Source organism: Phyllobates terribilis, unplaced genomic scaffold (genome assembly GCF_046119375.1).
Source record: "Phyllobates terribilis strain yellow unplaced genomic scaffold, ASM4611937v1 Scaffold_4__5_contigs__length_816908805, whole genome shotgun sequence".
In the NCBI taxonomy this organism is placed as follows: Eukaryota; Metazoa; Chordata; class Amphibia; order Anura; family Dendrobatidae; genus Phyllobates; species Phyllobates terribilis.
This window is the reverse complement of record NW_027362764.1, coordinates 208,120,404-208,140,033: the sequence shown is the minus strand read 5'-3', so window position 1 is coordinate 208,140,033 and position 19,630 is coordinate 208,120,404. Positions and strand designations below refer to the sequence as shown.

Sequence of the window (19,630 nt, the reverse complement as noted above, 5' to 3'; positions counted from 1 at the left end):
TGTAAGAGTAAGGCCAAACAGAGAGGCTGCGTTGCAACAGTGGTTTGTGACCAAATACCACAAAGACCATAAGCTGCCGTGTGTTTACAAAGCTAATCCCTTGTTTTTTTGTAGGGGAACAGGTCAGGTAAATTGGGCAGTCTTACAATCAGCAACATGATTTTGTAGGTAAAACTGCTAATTACTACTACAGTTTTTAGATGCACCATAAGGAAGATGAAGTGAGAGCTGTGGCTGGCCGCTCACTTCCTCTTGATTGCATATACATCCAAAGCCAGGGACAGTGACGCCAGCGGTGATTGGGCGCCGGGCTCACGTGTCATAACCGCACGGGAGCCCCAGGAACACGAGTGCTGACACCCCTCGAACGGTGTCGGCACAGGAGGAAAGTACAAGTATTTTTAATTTTCAGAGGGAAAAAAAATTTCAGATCGAGAAGGGGTTGTGCAAGTAGAGGATAAACCCTTTTATGATTCGAGCACCTCTTTATGAATTTGGTGCATCTTCAACTGTCAGAAATGTTACTCCAGTCAGGGAATGGAGAACATTTCTAGTGTAATTTACACCACTTTAGGCCTCATTCATATGTCAGTGTTAAACCCCTTCCAAATCGGGCGATTTTCTGCTTTCATTTTTTTTCTCCCCTTATTCCAAGAGACATAACCTTTTTATTTTTACATCAACACAGCAATACGAGGGCTTGTTTTTTTGCATAACGAGTTGTACTTTTGAATGACACCATCCATTTTATTATGTTATGTACTGGAAAGCAGGAACAAAATTGCAAGTGCAGCAAAAAAGTGAAAAAAAAGCACAATTCAGAAATTTTTTTTTTGTTTTTATTTACAGCATTCATTTTATTGTAAAAATGACCTGGCAATATGATTCTACAGGACAGTACAATTGCGGAGAAACAAAACTTGCATATTTTTTTTAAGGAGGTTATAAAAAAATAAAAATCGCTTTTGTCTCCATGTTCCAAGAGCCATAAATGTTTTCAATTTTTGGGATATAGAGCTGTGCGACGACTTGTTTTTTGTGCACCGTGATCAGATGTTTTTAGTGATATTGCTTGTATTTGGGATAAAGAGGATGTTCTAATCGACTCAAATCACTTGTCATGTGTTGGTGCTGGCAGCTGAAAAATCGCAATTCTGGAGTTTTAACTTTATTTCTCACTACACCATTTATTGATTAGATTAATTTATTTCATATTTTGATAGATAAAACTTTTATGAATATGATACCAAATATGTCTATTTTTTATGTCTTAATTTTTAAGGGGGAATAAAGAGGGCAATTTGAACTTCATTTTTTTTTTTAAACTTTTTTTTCCCCCACTTTTCATTGTACTTGTTTGTTCCCTTAGGGGGCTTGAACTAGTGATAATCTTTCTGATCTCTTGCGCCATATACAGCAAGTGCAAAGCATTGTTGTATATAGCAAAAATCACAGTCTCCTATGAATGATAGAGCCCTGGCAATCATAGCAACCCATCGGAGCCCAGCAATCACGTCATGGGCGCGCCGATGGGTGCATAGATTGATGCGCCTCCCTGCTGACACACTGTAAATGCCACTGTCAGAGATTGACAGTGGCATTTATCAGGTTAACAGACACAGGCAGAGCTCCACTCCACCTGCGGCTGTAAGAGGCAGATGATAGCCAATTAGAATTATCACAGCCATCATCTGCAGGCAAAGATGCGGGCTCAGCTTGAGAGCCGGCATCAAAGTCAGGGAGCTGGTATATGACGTACCAGTACGTCATGCCGGAAAAGGATTAACCACTTCGCACCAGAGCCTGTTTTTGCCTTCGTGACCAGGCCAATTTTTTCAATTCTGACCACTGTCACTTTATGAAGTAATTACTCTGGAACGCTTCAACGGATTCCCGATTCTGAGATTGTTTTTTCGTGACATATTGTACTTCATGATAGTGGTAAAATTTCTTCGATATCACTTGCGTTTATTTGTGAAAAAAAATCGGAAATTTGGCGAAAATTTAGAAAATTTTGCAATTTTCAAACTTTGAATTTTCATGCCCTTAAATCAGAGAGATATGTCACACAAAATAGTTAATAAATAACATTTCCCACATGTCTACTTTACATCAGCACAATTTTGGAACCAAAATTTTTTTTTTGTTAGGGAGCTATAAGGGTTAAAAGTTGACCAGCGATTACTCATTTTTCCAACAAAATTTACAAAAACATTTTTTTAGGGACCACATCATATTTGAAGTCACTTTGAGGGGCCTTCATGACAGAAAATACCCAAAAGTGACACCATTCTAAAAACTGCACCCCTCAAGGTGCTCAAAACCACATTCAAGAACTTTATTAACCCTTCAGGTGCTTCACAGGAATTTTTGGAATGTGAGAGAAAAAAATTAACATTTAACTTTTTTCACAAAAATGTTACTTTAGACCCAATTTTTTTTATTTTCACAGAGGTAACAGGAAAAAGTGGACCCCAAATTTTTTTGTGCAATTTCTCTTGAGCGCGCTGATACCCCATATGTGAGGGAAAAACCACTGTTTGGGCGCACTGCAGGGTTCGGAAGGGAAGGAGCGCCATTAGACTTTTTGAATGTAAAATTTCTCTGAATAATTAGCGGACGCCATGTTGCATTTGGGGAGCCCCTGATGTGCCTAAACAGTGGAAACCCCCCACAAGTGCCACCATTTTGGAAACTAGACCCCTTAGGGAACTTATCTAGATGTGTGGTGAGCACCTTGCACCCCCAGCTGCTTCACAGAAGTTTATAATATTGAGACATAAAAATAAAATTTTCACATTTTTCCCACAAAAAATGTTTTTCATCCCCTAATTTTGCATTATCATAAGGGTAACAGGATAAATTGCACCATGAAATTTGTTGTGCAATTTCTCCTGAGTACGCCGATACCCCATATGTGGGGGAAAACCACTGCTTTGGTGTACGGCAGGGTTCGGAAGAGAAAGGAGCGCTATGTTGGCTGGGATAGGTTGCAGACACCATGTCACATTTGAAGAGTCGCTGACATGCCGAAACAGCAGAAACCCCCATAAGTGACCCCATTTTGTAAACTATACCTCTCAAGGAATTCATCTAGGGAAGTAGTGAGTATTTTTTAATTTTTAAATTTATACCATTGGGCAGTGAAAAAAGCATAATTATATTTTTACCACAAAAAAATGTTTTACCCTCAGATTTTACATTTTCACACAGGGCAATGGGTAAAAATGGTGCCGAAATGTGTCACACAATTTCTTCTAAAAGTGGCAATACCCCATATGTGGCTGTATCATACCGCTCAGCCATATGGGGAGATCTGGGAGGGTCGGAGCGCTATTTGACAATTGGAGAACAAATTATTGTAGAATAGGCATTTGGATTTGGGAGCATAAAATTTTCTGAATTTCTTTTGGGGGGGCAAGGGCCATTTTGCTTTTCCAGAGCCTTTCTGCTACCAGTAACTTGGAAGTCCCTTATATTTTTAACAGATGATGGACCTGAGTGGGGACTAGCTTTTTTTGAGGACTGAGTTGAAGCTTTTATTGGGAACATTTCACATAACATTTATCTGGCGCTCTAGGCTAAGCACTTACATCGGGGTTTCCATCTAAATTTCCAAGTGATGTAATTCAGATGAAACCCCTGCGGGATCCATTCACTGTAATGAGGCAGCAGAGTTACTCTGGACTCCGTCTGGCCTCTGTTTAGCGGTGTCCTTTTTTTTCAGAAGTGCACAAAACTGTGGCCAACCGCACTTTTATGCACGCCTAAAACAAATGACACCGGGGGAATCACAGGCCAGACGGCATCCACAGTGGCCTATATCTGCTTCATTACAGGGAATCTTTCGTCATGGGTTCCTTCTGAATCACGTATTTCAGAGATTTACACGGAAACTCTGGTGTAAGTGCTCAGCGCAGAACGCAGGATAAATGTGAGCAGAGCCTTACTGCGATCTTTGGGAGACATAATAAACAAAATCAGTAGCAGGTGAAGAATTGGTTTTATTTATTTTTTACGCCGTTCATCGTGCGGTATAAGTGATGAGATTACTTTATTCTTCGGGTCGGTGCGATTACAGAGATACCAGATTTATATAGGGTTTTTATGACTGACAGCTGTCACACACTAAGACGCTTTTTTTTGCAAAATCTAGTTTTTGCAGCGCCATATTTTGAGAGCTATAATTTTTCCATATTTCGGCCGACAGAGTCATGTGATGGCTAGTTTTTTGCGGGACAAGTTGACATTTTTAGGTACGTGACATTTTTAGATCGCTTTCTATTCCGTTTTTTGGGAGGTAAAATTAACAAAAACCAACAATTCAGGAATTGTTTTTTGAGGTTTTTTTTTTTTATGCCGTTCTGCGTGTGGTAAAAGTGATCAGGCAGCGTTATTCTTCGGGTCAGTACGTTTACAGCGATACTACACTTACTGTATATTTTTTTTATGCTTTGGCGCTTTTACACAATAAAACAATTTTATAGAAAAAATATTTTTTCTGCATTGCTTTATTCTGAGCGCTATAACTTTTATTTTTCGGCTGATGGAGCTGTATGGCGGCTTTTTTTTGCGGAACAAGATGACGTTTTCAGCGGTACCATTTTTATTTCCATTTTGCTTTTTGATCGCATATTTTTCCACTTTTTGTTTGGCGATATGATGAAAAAGCATATTTTTTTTGCTCCGTTTTTTTATTTATTTTTATTACGGTGTGCACAGAAGGAGTTAATTAGTGTGACAGTTTTATAGATCGGGTTGTTTCGGACGCGGCGATACCAAATATGTGTACTTTTTTTGGTTTTGCATAAATATACGGATTTATTGGTTTAATATTTTATTTATTTATTTTGTGATTTTTTTTAACAGTTTAAAAACATTTTTTTTTTTACATTTTTACTTAGTCCCTGTATGGGACATTCATTTTTATTTTTCTGATCACTGATCTTATGTAATGTAATAGACATGCATTACATTACATGAGCTCTTCGCTGACTGTTTCATAGTCAGAGTCTCCTGCCAGGCTTCAGCTGCAGGCTGACCCTGGCAGGACACCATATATGGCAGATCTGGAGGCGGTCATGTGACCTCCAGCTGCCATAGCAACGCCAGGTCCTGGAAGGTATCAGGGGTCGTCGGAGAGGTAAGTAAGACAACCCCCTCTCCTCTGTCTATCTTCTATATGCCGCGATCACTATAGATTGCGGCATATAGAACATAGCAAAGGGTTAACATCATTGGGACCTGATCCAATCAGGTCCCGATGATGTCTCCTGTCAGAGCTAACGCTCAGCACCGGAATCGCAGCGCTTGCAGGACCCTGGGGGTCCTGAGCGCTGCGAGACCACCCACCGTTTTTAAACGTCGGCACTGCACAGAGCCCAGCAAGCGCCGACGTTTATCTACAGTGGGCGGTCGGGAACCGGTTAAACACATACATGAAAAAAATGGTACCAGTGTTATCAGTGGTTTGGCTCAGTGTGTCAGCACATGGTCCGTGTGTCCATTTTTACCATCAGTGCAGCATATGGATGGATAAATAACAAAGCTTCTCATATCCTTTGCAATATTAAATACGGACATCTCAAAGATGCAGTACAAATGTGTTACTTAGTAAATATGAGTAGCAAGCTTTAGGAAATGGAAATGGTTGTGTGTAATTTAACCTTGCAAACCACATGCTTACGTTATGTTCTATAGTCGGTGCCATGTCTTGATTTTATTTACCTGCTTATGTTATATCTCAATGTAAGGCTGATCATACATTATACATGATTGAAAGAATCTTGAACATTATCTATAGTTAAATTGTTTTTATTGGTTTATATGTTTAAATATAAATCAGTCTTTAAAAAAAATGTATCAAATATATCTTTCCCCCATCTCGCATATCTTCCCCACCTGATCTTTCTATCACAATAAATGACATGATACTTTGCCCTGTACTGGCAGTCCGCTGCCTCAGAGTAGCCCGTGACTCTGCCCTGTCTTTCAAACCCCACATCCAAGCTCTCGCCACCTCCTGTCACCTCCAGCTCAAAAATATTTCCAGAATCCGTGCTTTCCTCAACCTTCAATCTACTAAACTGCTTGCGCATGCCCTCATCATCTCCCGCCTCAACTACTGCAACATCCTCCTCTGTGGCCTACGTGCTAACACTCTTGCACCCCTCCAGTTCATCCTTAACTCCGCTGCGCGACTAGTTCATCTCTTGCCTCGCTACTCCTCTGCTACCCCCCCCCTTTGCAAATCCCTTCACTGGTTCCCAATTGCCCTGCATATCCAGTTCAAACTACTAACACTGACCTACAAAGCCGTCCATAACCTCTCTCCTCTGTACATCTCTGAACTAATCTCCCGATATATTCCCTTACGTAATCTCCGGTCCTCCCAAGACCGCTTTCTCTCCTCCACGAGTATTCGTTCCTCGCCCAATCGCCTCCAAGATTTCTCCCGAATATCCCCCGTCCTATGGAATTCTGTGCCTCAACACGTCCAATTATCCGCCACACTTGGATCCTTCAGACGGAACCTGAAAACCCATCTCTTCAAACAAGCTTACAGCCTGCCATGACCTTGCCTGCTGTCACCTCAATAACACCGGAGCTAATGCAACCCCCCAACCTACTGTCTCCTTCCGCATTCCTGTAGAATGTAAGCCCGCAAGGGCAGGGTCCTCTTCCCTCTGTACCAGTCTATCATTGTTAGTTTGTTTATCAGCATGTTATTCTGTTAAACTGCAGGAAGCCCTAACAAAAGCGCAAATACCACCAAGAAAGAAATTTCATGAGACATTTTCTTTAGCAGCCTAAATAGGTTACCTTGATGAGAGTTATGCCGAGAGCTGTGGATTTGACTTTTCCAGAGATTTCCTGGCAGATTTTATGGATGAACTGATGAGGAATGACGAACACAAGGAGGTCGGCACCTTTCACGGCATCACTCAGGTTTGGGATGGCAACCTATGTAGGGTGAGCAGGAAACAGACAGAAAACAGTTAGACATAAAGCTGGAGAATATCCCTCCTAGGCTACAAGCTGTGGGTAGACGTCATAAAAGTACGTTCATATCTGCACTTTGTATATTTTCCACACGATTTATGGGCACATATATGCAGCGCAATAAAATACAAACCAAGTAGGTGAGAGTCTGACAAATCCCATCTACATGTCGCAAAAAAAAAAAAATTGCAGATATGCTTTGGAAAAATTCACAGCAAACCTGCCAATTTGATGTTCAATGGTGGAAGGGCTGTGTATACCTGTGTACTGTATACTTAGTAGCACGGAGCTCGGCACTACAGCATTGTCCCATAGCACCCAGCACAAACACTGCAAGTATCAGCCACCTGCAGGGTCTGCGATGCTTGTGCCAATGCCGTCATCTTAGTACGGAGTTTGCATCAGTATTTCCAGGCCCCTGCTAGTTTCTACTTACAATTACTGATGAGTGAAAAACAGCAATATACAGATAACCTTTGCACTTTTAGAAATAAATCCTGGGTGCGTCATAATATCCTTCAGCAAGAAAAAAAAAAAAGTAATCGTGAATAATAAGTGAACATGCCAGTGAAGACCACACCTTTGAAACACAAAACTTGTACATCTGGTATGCAGAACTGACGTATATAAAGACATTGTCAGCTAACACTGGGCTCACACTATGGGCAGGACTATCAGGGCTGCACTTCTATACCAACAGGCTAAAACTTCTCTCTCCAAAGGCCCCTCACACGTTCAGCTAAGACGAAGGAGATGTAGATTTCGATCTGATTTAATAATAATGAACACAGAGAGAAGGTAAAAAGTTCTCACCACGTTCTCCGGTAGTTTATGACCCGGAAGATATTTCACGTTTTCATGATCTGTGTTGATGATGTCAGTGAGCTTCCTTCCATTAATAATCTCTTCAAACACCCACATGTTGACGGTGGGAGCAAATTTTTGCAGTTTTTTCACATTGTTTCCTATTATTTTTGCAACAGCAGAGCCCCTGGATACAAGAAAATTAAATTAAGTCAATATAACTAAACATTAATTAGGAAGAAGCCCATTTCCTGACCGGGAATCAAGAAAGAGAATGAGAAGAACAGTCAAAACAGCAAAGGCTGCGGAGACAAATGTCGTCTTATTGTCCTTGTGAGCCTGACTGAAGGACATTGTGTCACTTCTAGGAAACCATGTGCAACGTCCACTTACCCCAGACACAAACACTCACCTATGATGAAATAACAGGTTTCTTGTATAAATGAGACAACTGTAACTATTACTAGTGTTTGCTCAGTATTATAACAAGGCCTTGCTAGTGAGCCTAAAGGCATGTTCACACATTTTATCAGGTGGATTTGGAGCGGGTCCGCTCCAAAAACCACCTGAAAATATACATAGAAAATGTTTAAAAGAATAAACATATATATTTCAATGAAAAAAAAAAAACACTTGCTGTGCATATGTTCAGGCTTATGGGAGTCTTCGCTTCAGGTTTCCCAAAAATCCAAACAAACAGTTAAAGGGGTTGTCCACTACTTATTATCCCCTCCCCAATGTATCCCCCCGGGGCCCATAAGTGTCTTTGTAATTACCTTCTGTTGCAGGTTCTGCCTGGGAGCGGCGCTATCGCTGGCCGCTCACAGGCATCACGTGACCCGTGACCCCCGGCGGCAGCCGGCTCTGACATCCGCTGACGTCACGACAAGTCCAGGCTGCAACCGAGGGTCCCTCTTCTGCGTTCCACCGGTGGCTGCTGGGTTGTGGGCGGGGTTACCCCACACATCACACCCGGCATCCACCGCGCGCTCTCCCTGTCCCCATTCATTGGGAAAGCGCGCGGCGAATGCTGGGTGTGACACAGGGGAATAACCCCACCCACAAGGGGGACCCCAGCACTGAGTCATGCCTCACTTGTTGTGACGTTAGCGCGGGGTCACGTGATGCCTGTGAGCGGCCACTGATAGCGCCGCTCACAGGCCGAACCTGCAACAGAAGATAATTACAAAGACACTTATGGGTCCTGTGGGGATACATTGGGGGCATAATAAAAAGTTGTCGTCAACTTCTTTAAGAGAAATGAGCGGACCACTCTGCAGATGTCGCCCGCTAGGAAGCCACTCCATAGTTACAGTACAAGTCAATGGGAAGGCTCAAAAAACGCTAGCAGATTTCTTCATTTTCATATGGAAATAAAAAAAAAAAAAAAAAAAGTCTGGGAAAATGCCATTACACAAAGATCCACAAAAATGCTGGAAAAGCACTAAGAAAAAAAGTGGTTAAAAATGTTGTAAACACGCTAAAGAAATAAACAAAAAAAAGCCCCGGCATTTTCTGTACGTTTCTTCTTGAAAATCTTGTCAAGTTGGCCCACCTGGAAAAGACGTTGTGTGCATGTACCCCAACAACACTTGAAAGCCAGACCATGAAAGTAGCAGTTAAGAGTTACTCCTTGACCCCCGAATTACCAGCTATTACTGAGGTCAGAAGAAAACGTTGCTGTAGCATTACTTGGGAACATAACTAGAGTACTCCGACACCTGGCACCGACCATGGCCATAAGGTAATTATCCTGCTGCAGGGAAAATAAGTACTAGACTAAATCCACACTGAGCTTTCCTGCTTGGTTCTGGCTGATAGAGAGCAGGGGAGTCTTATAGGATGGCTACTTGGTGACTCAGCCCTTTAGAGAATCAATTGCCAGGTGGCAGAATGAAGACGTTGCAATGCTCTGCTGCATGCAGGCTTTTCACCTCTCCTCAGAGAGGAGAATATGGAGTATAATGAGCCAGAAGATGCCCTTGGAAATACACTGAAACGCCGCTGCATGCAACTTTAATCATGGGACATTCATGTGCCGGTAGGAAAGGCCCGTGCAGCAACTGTTACTTTAAAATGTCACTAATTTTTACACAAGCCACAAAAACGTGCCACTATTTAGTTGTCTAAAAAAGCCTCAGTGTGAAAATTGTAATTTAATAGATCAGAACATGTAACATATAGCATGTAAAGCCTCATTTACACATCCAAGAGACAGAGTGTACAGGCTGTGCTCGATGGACCACCCGTGGCCCCCCAACCTGACCTTCACAGCCACACTGGCAGATACGAGGCTGGAGATTTCAGATTGGCAAACCCCATGGCCTGCCCGTACCTGATCGGTGTTACTCAAATGTCTGAATGCGGCCTTGCAAAAAACTGATTTATATAGTCGATTTCCGGATGATAGCACCCTAAGGCGTAAGACCATGTTCACACGTTCAGTATTTGGTTAGTATTTTACATCAGTATTTGTAAGCCAAAAACCAGGAGTGGAACAATCAGAGGAAAAGTATAATAGAAACACGTCACCACTTCTGTATTTCTCACCCACTCCTGGTTTGGGCTTACAAATATTGAACGTGGCCTAAGGGCACATGTACTAGTCAGACAGCACATGTAGTTACACAGCATGTACAGCAGCCCCTGCTCAGGACACCATGCACATTGCCTCTAGCAGGGACAATGACAGGAGGGTGGTGGCACTAATGGCAGTGACTGGGACCTCAGCCCCCCACTACAGCTATACACAGTTACGGGGTCGCACACACTGACCACAAGCCCCACTGTCTGCAGTTTTCTGGCTGTCACAGCACGGACAGTGCCAGGACACTATGGCTTCCCGTGGAGCTGCCACAGACATAGCTGTATACTCCTCCCCACGGAGCAGAGGACAGTCCCGGCATGGCTGCACAGGACACGCGAGGGGCCGCGCCGCACTCACCAGTTCCCGGAGCCCACGATGCACACTCTGAGGGGACCAGCCATGGCTTATTGCTGCTGGCTTCGTCCTTGTTGCTGTCTCCGTGTCCCGTTCTTATTTTGCAGAGTAACCACCTGCAGGTCAACATACGTCACTGCTCCGCGACCGTAGCCGCACTGCATCATGGGGGTTGTAGTTTTGACGCATCCCTCAGATCTCACAAACAAAAACCTGTAAATTGTGAGGCAATGGCTAGAGGTGACATGTTGGTGGTCAGGGTGCAGTCAGCACTTGAGCTCCTGCATATGCACATGTACTATATATACATAGAGGCTTTGGGAACATTGTTCAGGAAGGTACAATTTCAGGCTGTTTGTGGTGTTTGGAGAATGTGACCATAGGGCCCTGAACCCACATGGGTCTGTGAAAGTCCTGGTGCAGGGCACGACGGTCAGCACAGATTATAACAGGACTATAAATTACAATGCTCAATACTGAGGTGTCCCACAATACCACGTCTCTAGCTTATCAGGCTCGTGGGCCGATGTTCACGCTCCATTTTTGACCTCTAACTTTTCCACTGTTGCGTCCCCTTATATCAGGGCCTGATTTTTGTGGTAGCTGTAGATTTTATCATTACTATACCAGAGTCCAGAGGATTTTTCAATGTCCCTTTTTTTGGGGGGGGGGGGGGGCAGTGGGAGTCGAAGTGACTAAAAATCAGCAATTCGGATGTTTTAACGTTTTTATTTCAGCATTCGCCATACAAGATAAATGTTATAATATTTTTATTAATTCAGACAGTTCTATGCTACACTACCAAATATATAAATTGTTTTTAGATGTCCTTCACACACAGGAGTTCTACGAGCTTTTATATTTTTTTTAAATATTTATCAGGTTTATAAACATTTTTATTGGACCCCCTAGCTCACCTTCTTTGGAGGTAGAAATGGGCCCCCTGTGCAGCCACCAGAACCAGACTGGCCCACAGGAGCAGGCTGAGATACGTTGCTTCCACACACTGAAACGCAGCAGCACATTAGTGCAGAAACCCTCCCCCAGTCCAGCTGGTGAGGATCTTTTTCCTGGTGTGCTGGAGGACATATTAGGTGAAACGCTTGTCATCTCTTCTGTCCAGCCGCTCCTGCCTCTGATCTGCTGCTCCCATCTTGCTACACATGAACCATGCCGCATGACGTTACTGCCATGTTCTTCCAGTCAGGGGCATGCCGATGTCAGCTGCCAGCCTCTGATTGGCCAGTGGCGTATATGGCAGTGCAGGGAGCCGACGGGTTCCCTGCATCGCAATACATTTCAGCTGGATGTGCGCCGTTGTTGCGGGACTCCTCCAACTCTGGGCCCCGGGGCAGATGCACCGGCGATATGTCTGCCCATGCCATTACTGATCCCTGTGGCATCCCACTGTTAAATGTGACCCAATCTGAGTATTCAATTAATAACCACTTTATGTTTCCTATCACTGAGCCAGTTGTTAACCCAGTTACACATATTTTCCCCTGGTCTCATTGCTCTCATTTTATGTATCAACCTTTTTTGTGACATAGAATCAAATGCCTTTGAAAAGTCCAGTAGACACCTAGTCATGCCCCTCCAGGGTAAGCCCGGCCCGTGGTGCAGTGGGTCCACATCCACCAGAGTTACATTCACCGACCAGTGTTGCAGAAACATAGCAAATGTGGTACCAATGCTCAAGAAGGGGACAACATCTGAGCCTGGAATTTCTAGGCTGGTAAGTTTAACCTGTAGCGCCGGCGTCCGGCAGGGACGCTGTTCCCCTCACCTCTCTGCTCCGTGCCCGGCGTCCTCCTCCCGCTCTGCTGTCAGCGCGCGCTCCTTCCCGGCCACTGTGCTTAGGGCGCGCGCGCTCTCCCTCCCTCTTAAAGGGGCTGCGCGCGCCGTCCTAAGGAGTCCCCGGCCAATGGCCGGAGGACTTCACCATATATAAGGCACCTCCTCCAAAATGGAGGTGCCCGAGCAATGTTGTTGCACTGTTCACTACTCTGCTTCAGCCCTCAGGTCCCGTTGCCAGTTACCTGCCAGATACCTGCCAGATTCCTGCCAGCTTGCTTATCTGCTACCTGCCTGCTAGTCTGAGGTCCGACGGTCTGCCTTACTACTCCTGTCAGTCTGTCTAAGGACCAGCCTGTCCGCTCACCTGGGAGCGCACTTCAGCCACCTGCCTGCTTGCCTGAGGTCCGACGGTCTGCCTTCCAACTTCTGTCAGTCTGTCTATGGACCAGCTTGCCTGCTCACCTGGGAGCACACATCTGCTACCTGCCTGCTAGCCTACCTGGAGGCTCCGCCGTCACGTGCTGTGACCACCTGCCTGTCCAGTGACTCCTGCCCGTTCACCTGGGAGCGCTCATCTGCTGCCTGTCTGCTAGCCTACCTGGAGGCTCTGCCGTCACGTGCTGTGACCACCCGCCTGTCCAGAGACTTCTGCCCTCTCACCTGGGAGCGCTCATCTGCCGCCTGTCTGTTGGTCTTCCTGGAGGCTCCGCCGTCACATGCTGTGACCACCCGTTCATCCAGAGACTCTCGCCTGCTCACCTGGGAGCTCACGTCTATCATCAGCCGCCACAGGTCGTACCAACCCTTTACCCAAAGACTGCCCCGGTCACTTGCCGTGACCATCTGCCCGTTCATTCAGAGACTGCCCCGGTCACTTGCCGTGATCATCTGCCCGTTCATCCAGAGACTGCCCCGGTCACTTGCCGTGACCTCCAGCCCGTTCACTCAGAGACTGTCCCGGACACCTGCTGTGACTTCCTGCCAGTCTTCCCTGGTCGCCACCCGCTCCCTTACAAGGACCGCCCCCTTGTATAGTAGCTCAGAGGTTCCGCCTCCCAGACCCGTTACAGTTTGCTCGGGCCATGGAACCCGGTGGCACCCAAGCTCCCTCGCTCTCGGACCTGTGTCATGAACTGTCCCGTCAAAGGTCCCAACAGGAGTCCATCCTGGGTCACCTGCGGAATGTCAATACTCGCCTGGACACTCTGACTGCTCCACCAGTAACCTCTGCCAGTGCCATGTCTCGCAATCCGGCAGCTCCGCTGCCTACTAATACCATGGTATCCTACCCCGGACCCCGGCTTTCTGCACCTCCTCGCTTCGGAGGCGACTCCGCCCAGGCTCGGGGCTTCATAAATCAGTGCACCCTGCACTTTAAACTATTGTCCCACCAGTTTAACTCCGACCGAGCCAAAATTGCATTCATCATGTCCCATCTCACCGGGGAGGCCCTGGCCTGGCTAAATCCTCTATGGGAGAGAGGAGACCCCCTGGTGTCCAACTTGCCTGCTTTTCTCACGGCTTTCCGGAAAGTCTTCGACGAACCCAGACGGAAGACCTCATCCGCATCATCACTGCTACGCCTCCGTCAGGGAAGTCTCACCGTGGGCCAATATGCCATACGGTTCCGTACCCTTGCCTCGGAGCTGGCCTGGGATAATGACGCTCTGGTATCCGTCTTCTGGGAGGGTCTGTCCGGCCGTATTAAAGATGAACTTGCCGGTCGGGATATCCCTACCACTCTCGATGACCTAATAACTCTTGCCACCCGGATTGACCTACGGTTCCAGGAGCGTGCCAAAGAGGTCACCCGTGAGAGGAGGTTACCACGTCTAGCTCCTACTTTTCAGAAACCCGTCACTCCCTCCGTCTCTACCCAGGTACACTCTCCTGAGCCTATGCAGGTCGACCAGACCAAGATGGTCAAAACCCGTCAGGACTTACGCCGTGCCGAGGGGAGCTGCTTCTACTGTGGCAGTAAGGAGCACCGGATCCGTACCTGCCCGGAGAGGTCGGGAAACGCCTGTGTCTAGGTTCGCTCAGAGAGGTCGACCTAGACAAGAATAAATCCTCTCCATCTCTGCTGTTGTCAGTCTCAATCGTCTGCGGGGAGAACCGTTATTTCGAACTAGCCCAACTTGACTCTGGAGCAGCCGGGAATCTTATTTCACAGTCCCTGGTAGAGAAATACCGCATCCCCACCAAACCTCTGGCTGTACCCTTGTCTGTTGCTGCCGTGGATGGGGGTCTCTTACCACGCCCCATCCAACTCATCACCGAATCCATTACTCTGCAGGTGGGAATGCTGCATTCTGAGAGTATCTCCTTTCATGTTCTGCCTGGACTCTCCCACGCCCTCTTGCTAGGCCTACCTTGGCTCCAGAGACATGCACCCGTGCTTGACTGGCAGACCGGAGAAGTCCTTCGCTGGGGACAGGACTGCCATAAGACCTGTCTGGTTCCCGTCCATCCCGTCCGTCCTTCTCCTACCCCAGCTAATCTACCTGGACTTCCGATTCCTTATTGGTCTTATGCTGATGTCTTTAATAAAAAGGAAGCAGAGACACTACCCCCTCATAGACCATACGACTGCCCTATCGACCTGTTACCTGGTACTACTCCTCCCCGTGGGCGTATTTATCCATTATCCGCTGCTGAGACCCGGTCGATGTCCGAATATATTGAGGAGAATCTGGCCAGGGGATTCATCCGGAAATCTACCTCCCCGGCGGGAGCAGGCTTCTTTTTCGTCAAAAAGAAGGACGGCTCTCTCCGTCCCTGTATAGACTATAGAGGCCTTAACCAGATCACGGTGAAGAATAAGTACCCCCTTCCGCTCATTCCGGAGTTATTTGATCGTCTGAGGGGGGCTAGAATCTTCACCAAACTGGACCTCCGTGGGGCGTACAACCTGGTTCGTATCCGTCAGGGGGATGAATGGAAGACGGCATTCAACACCCGGGACGGCCACTATGAATATCTGGTAATGCCCTTTGGTCTCTGTAACGCTCCTGCCGTCTTTCAAGAGTTGGTCAATGACATCTTCCGGGACCTTCTCTACTCCTGCGTAGTGGTGTACCTGGACGACATCTTGGTCTTCTCTCCGGATCTCCAGACTCACCGGAGGGACGTTCGTCAGGTCCTGCTCAGGCTCAGGCAGAATCACCTCTTCGCTAAATACGAGAAGTGCCTCTTTGAGCAGACCTCGCTTCCGTTTTTGGGCTACATTATTTCTCAGACCGGTCTACGAATGAATCCAGAGAAACTGTCTGCCATCGAGAAATGGCCTCGACCGGAGGGGTTGAAGGCCATTCAGCGATTCCTGGGCTTCGCTAACTACTACCGCCTCTTCATACCACACTTCTCTTCCCGGACTGCCCCAATTTCCGCGCTCACCCGTAAGGGTACTAATCCCAAAGAGTTGCCGCCTGAAGCAGAGGAGGCCTTTCTTTCCCTAAAACAGGCCTTCTCTTCCGCCCCGGTGCTGCATCGCCCGGACGGCAACAAGCAGTTCTTCCTGGAAGTTGACGCCTCCTCCTCTGGAGCCGGAGCGGTACTTACTCAAAAATCATCTTCCGGGAGAATGGTAACTTGTGGCTTCTTCTCCAAACTCTTCTCCTCTTCTGAGCGCAACTATTCCATAGGAGACCGAGAGTTATTGGCCATCAAGCTGGCGTTGGAGGAGTGGCGTTACCTACTTGAGGGGGCTCTTCACCCGGTAATAATTTACACTGACCACAAGAACTTGGCTTACCTCCAGCATGCCCAGAGACTTAACCCGCGCCAAGCCCGGTGGTCCTTGTTTTTTGCTCGCTTTGATTTTGTTCTTCATTTTCGCCCGGCTGACAAAAACGTCAAAGCAGACGCCTTGTCCCGATCCTTTCTGGTGTCCGATCTCGAGGAAGAACCTAAACATATCATCGATCCCGCCAGAGTAATGCAGGTGGCTCCCGTGAGTCTAAATCGTCTCCCTCCCGGTAAGACGTTTGTTTCAGTACCTGATCGGAAGAAGATCCTACACTGGGGCCATTCGTCTAAACTAGCTGGCCACGCCGGTCAGAAAAAGACCCTCCAGCTTATTGCCCGGCACTACTGGTGGCCTACCCTGCACAAGGACGTAATAGACTTTGTTTCTGCCTGTGTGTCCTGCGCCCGCAACAAAGTCCCGAGACACCTGCCAGCCGGTCGCCTCCTTCCGCTTCCTGTGCCTGCTGCCCCCTGGCAGCATATTGCTATGGACTTCATAACTGATCTCCCCGTCTCCGCCGGTTGTACGGTCATTTGGGTGGTCGCTGATCGCTTTTCCAAGATGGCTCACTTTATTCCCCTGCCAGCCCTCCCGTCTGCACCCGAGCTGGCTAAAGACTTTATCCGCCACATCTTCCGTCTTCATGGCCTGCCCCTCCACATCGTGTCGGATCGTGGGGTACAGTTCACCTCACGTTTCTGGAGAGCCACTTGTAAACTGCTAGACGTCACCCTGGACTTCTCTTCCGCTTACCACCCACAGTCCAATGGTCAAGTGGAGCGGATCAATCAGAACCTGACCAGTTACCTCCGGCACTTCGTTAATGCCCATCATTCAGACTGGGTGGATCTCCTACCATGGGCCGAGTTCTCTTATAACAATCACGAGAGCGAATCCTCCTCCAAATCCCCGTTTTTTGTAGTCTTCGGTCAGCATCCTCGGATTCCTTTTCCTGTCTCCACCTCTGTGGACAACCCGGCTGCGGAATCTCTCGTTAGCAAATTTTCCTCCATTTGGGAGAGTACCCGATCCGCACTCCTTCAGTCGTCCGAACGGATGAAAAGACACGCTGACAAAAAACGCCTGGATCCTCCACAATTTCGTCCTGGAGATAAAGTCTGGCTCTCATCTAAATATGTCCGACTCAAGATACCTTCTTACAAGTTAGGGCCTCGGTTCATCGGTCCTCTGGAGGTCATCAGTCAGATCAACCCAGTGGCCTATAAATTGAAACTCCCGGCCAACTTACGGATCCCTAACTCCTTCCATGTATCTCTCCTCAAACCTGTGGTACTTAACTCTTTTTCCAAGTCTACAGGTACGCCTCCTGCTCCGGTTTCTGCTGAGGACGAGTTTGAGGTAGAGAACATTCTTGCCACCAAAAGGGTAAGAGGAAAGACCTTTTTTCTAGTAGATTGGAAGGGGTTTGGTCCTGAGGAGAGAACGTGGGAGCCCCGGGAGAACATCCATGCCCCTCTTATCCTAGCTAAATTTCTGTCTGGCCTAAAAAAGGGGGGGGGGTACTGTAGCGCCGGCGTCCCTGCCCTCTGCTAGGCAGGGACGCTGTTCCCCTCACCTCTCTGCTCCATGCCCGGCGTCCTCCTCCCGCTCTGCTGGCAGCGCGCGCTCCTTCCCGGCCACTGTGCTTAGGGCGCGCGCGCGCGCTCTCCCTCCCTCTTAAAGGGGCCGCGCGCGCCGTCCTAAGGAGTCCCCGGCCAATGGCCGGAGGACTTCACCATATATAAGGCACCTCCTCCAAAATGGAGGTGCCCGAGCAATGTTGTTGCACTGTTCACTACTCTGCTTCAGCCCTCAGGTCCCGTTGCCAGTTACCTGCCAGATACCTGCCAGATTCCTGCCAGCTTGCTTATCTGCTACCTGCCTGCTAGTCTGAGGTCCGACGGTCTGCCTTACTACTCCTGTCAGTCTGTCTAAGGACCAGCCTGTCCGCTCACCTGGGAGCGCACTTCAGCCACCTGCCTGCTTGCCTGAGGTCCGACGGTCTGCCTTCCAACTCCTGTCAGTCTGTCTATGGACCAGCTTGCCTGCTCACCTGGGAGCACACATCTGCTACCTGCCTGCTAGCCTACCTGGAGGCTCCGCCGTCACGTGCTGTGACCACCTGCCTGTCCAGTGACTCCTGCCCGCTCACCTGGGAGCGCTCATCTGCTGCCTGTCTGCTAGCCTACCTGGAGGCTCTGCCATCACGTGCTGTGACCACCCGCCTGTCCAGAGACTTCTGCCCGCTCACCTGGGAGCGCTCATCTGCCGCCTGTCTGTTGGTCTTCCTGGAGGCTCCGCCGTCACATGCTGTGACCACCCGTTCATCCAGAGACTCTCGCCTGCTCACCTGGGAGCTCACGTCTATCATCAGCCGCCACAGGTCGTACCAACCCTTTACCCAAAGACTGCCCCGGTCACTTGCCGTGACCATCTGCCCGTTCATTCAGAGACTGCCCCGGTCACTTGCCGTGACCATCTGCCCGTTCATCCAGAGACTGCCCCGGTCACTTGCCGTGACCTCCAGCCCGTTCACTCAGAGACTGTCCCGGACACCTGCTGTGACTTCCTGCCCGTCTTCCCTGGTCGCCACCCGCTCCCTTACAAGGACCGCCCCCTTGTATAGTAGCTCAGAGGTTCCGCCTCCCAGACCCGTTGCATAACCTTTACTGTGGGCAACATCTTTGAAAGTTTTCTAAGAGATGCTATCCTGGAGTAGCTCAATAAGAATAACCTAATTTCCCAATATCAACATACGTATGTTTATGAGGGATCTGTCCTGCAAACTAATCCTATCAGATTCTATGAGGAGGTAAGTTCTAGACTGGACCAGGGAAACACAGTGGATGTTGTCTATCTGGTGGTGAGGCTAGGCTGGGCTGCCGGTAGACCCCAGATACCACTACAGGGTAATCCCCGGGACTGCAGCAGCAGACCAGAGGGTCATAGGCACGGGTATCAGGTACAGAAGGGCAAATACAAGGACGAGGTCAGATGGTCTGAGGTCGGGGCAGGCAGCACAGGTTCAGGATAGAGAAAGTGACGCTGCAGATTTCAAAAACTCAATGCATTCCAAATTCTTTAGTCTTAAAAAAGGCACAGGGGCATGAGATTTACACATGTCAGAAGCAAAAACATGTAATGACTAAACAGTCGTCTGAAACGCGTTTGCATAATTTTTTAATGGTTTTTAGGGATGAAGTTGTGACTTTCTCTATTTTTACATAATAATGTATGGCTTTTAATAGAAGATTCTGATGCTGGATCACTGTTTTTTGCTTCTGCCTACCTCTCGCAGCATTACAAGTCTCCGTGCATGGATCTTCTTATGGGTGAGC

At 47.6% G+C, this 19,630-nt stretch overlaps 1 protein-coding gene across 1 annotated transcript in view; it reads right to left on the bottom strand.

Moving 5' to 3' along the window:
- Window positions 1-10,916, bottom strand: part of GPD1L (glycerol-3-phosphate dehydrogenase 1 like) — a 40,410-nt gene extending 29,494 nt beyond the window's left edge. Inside the window, exons 1-3 of the mRNA XM_073678035.1 lie at window positions 10,751-10,916; window positions 7,816-7,993; window positions 6,823-6,963 (exon numbers count right to left, since the gene is read on the bottom strand). Of these exons, the coding sequence (XP_073534136.1) occupies window positions 6,823-6,963; window positions 7,816-7,993; window positions 10,751-10,794 (363 nt within the window). The 5' untranslated portion in view covers window positions 10,795-10,916. The remainder of the gene's footprint in view (window positions 1-6,822; window positions 6,964-7,815; window positions 7,994-10,750) is intronic.
- Between the last annotated feature and the right edge of the window lie 8,714 nt (window positions 10,917-19,630).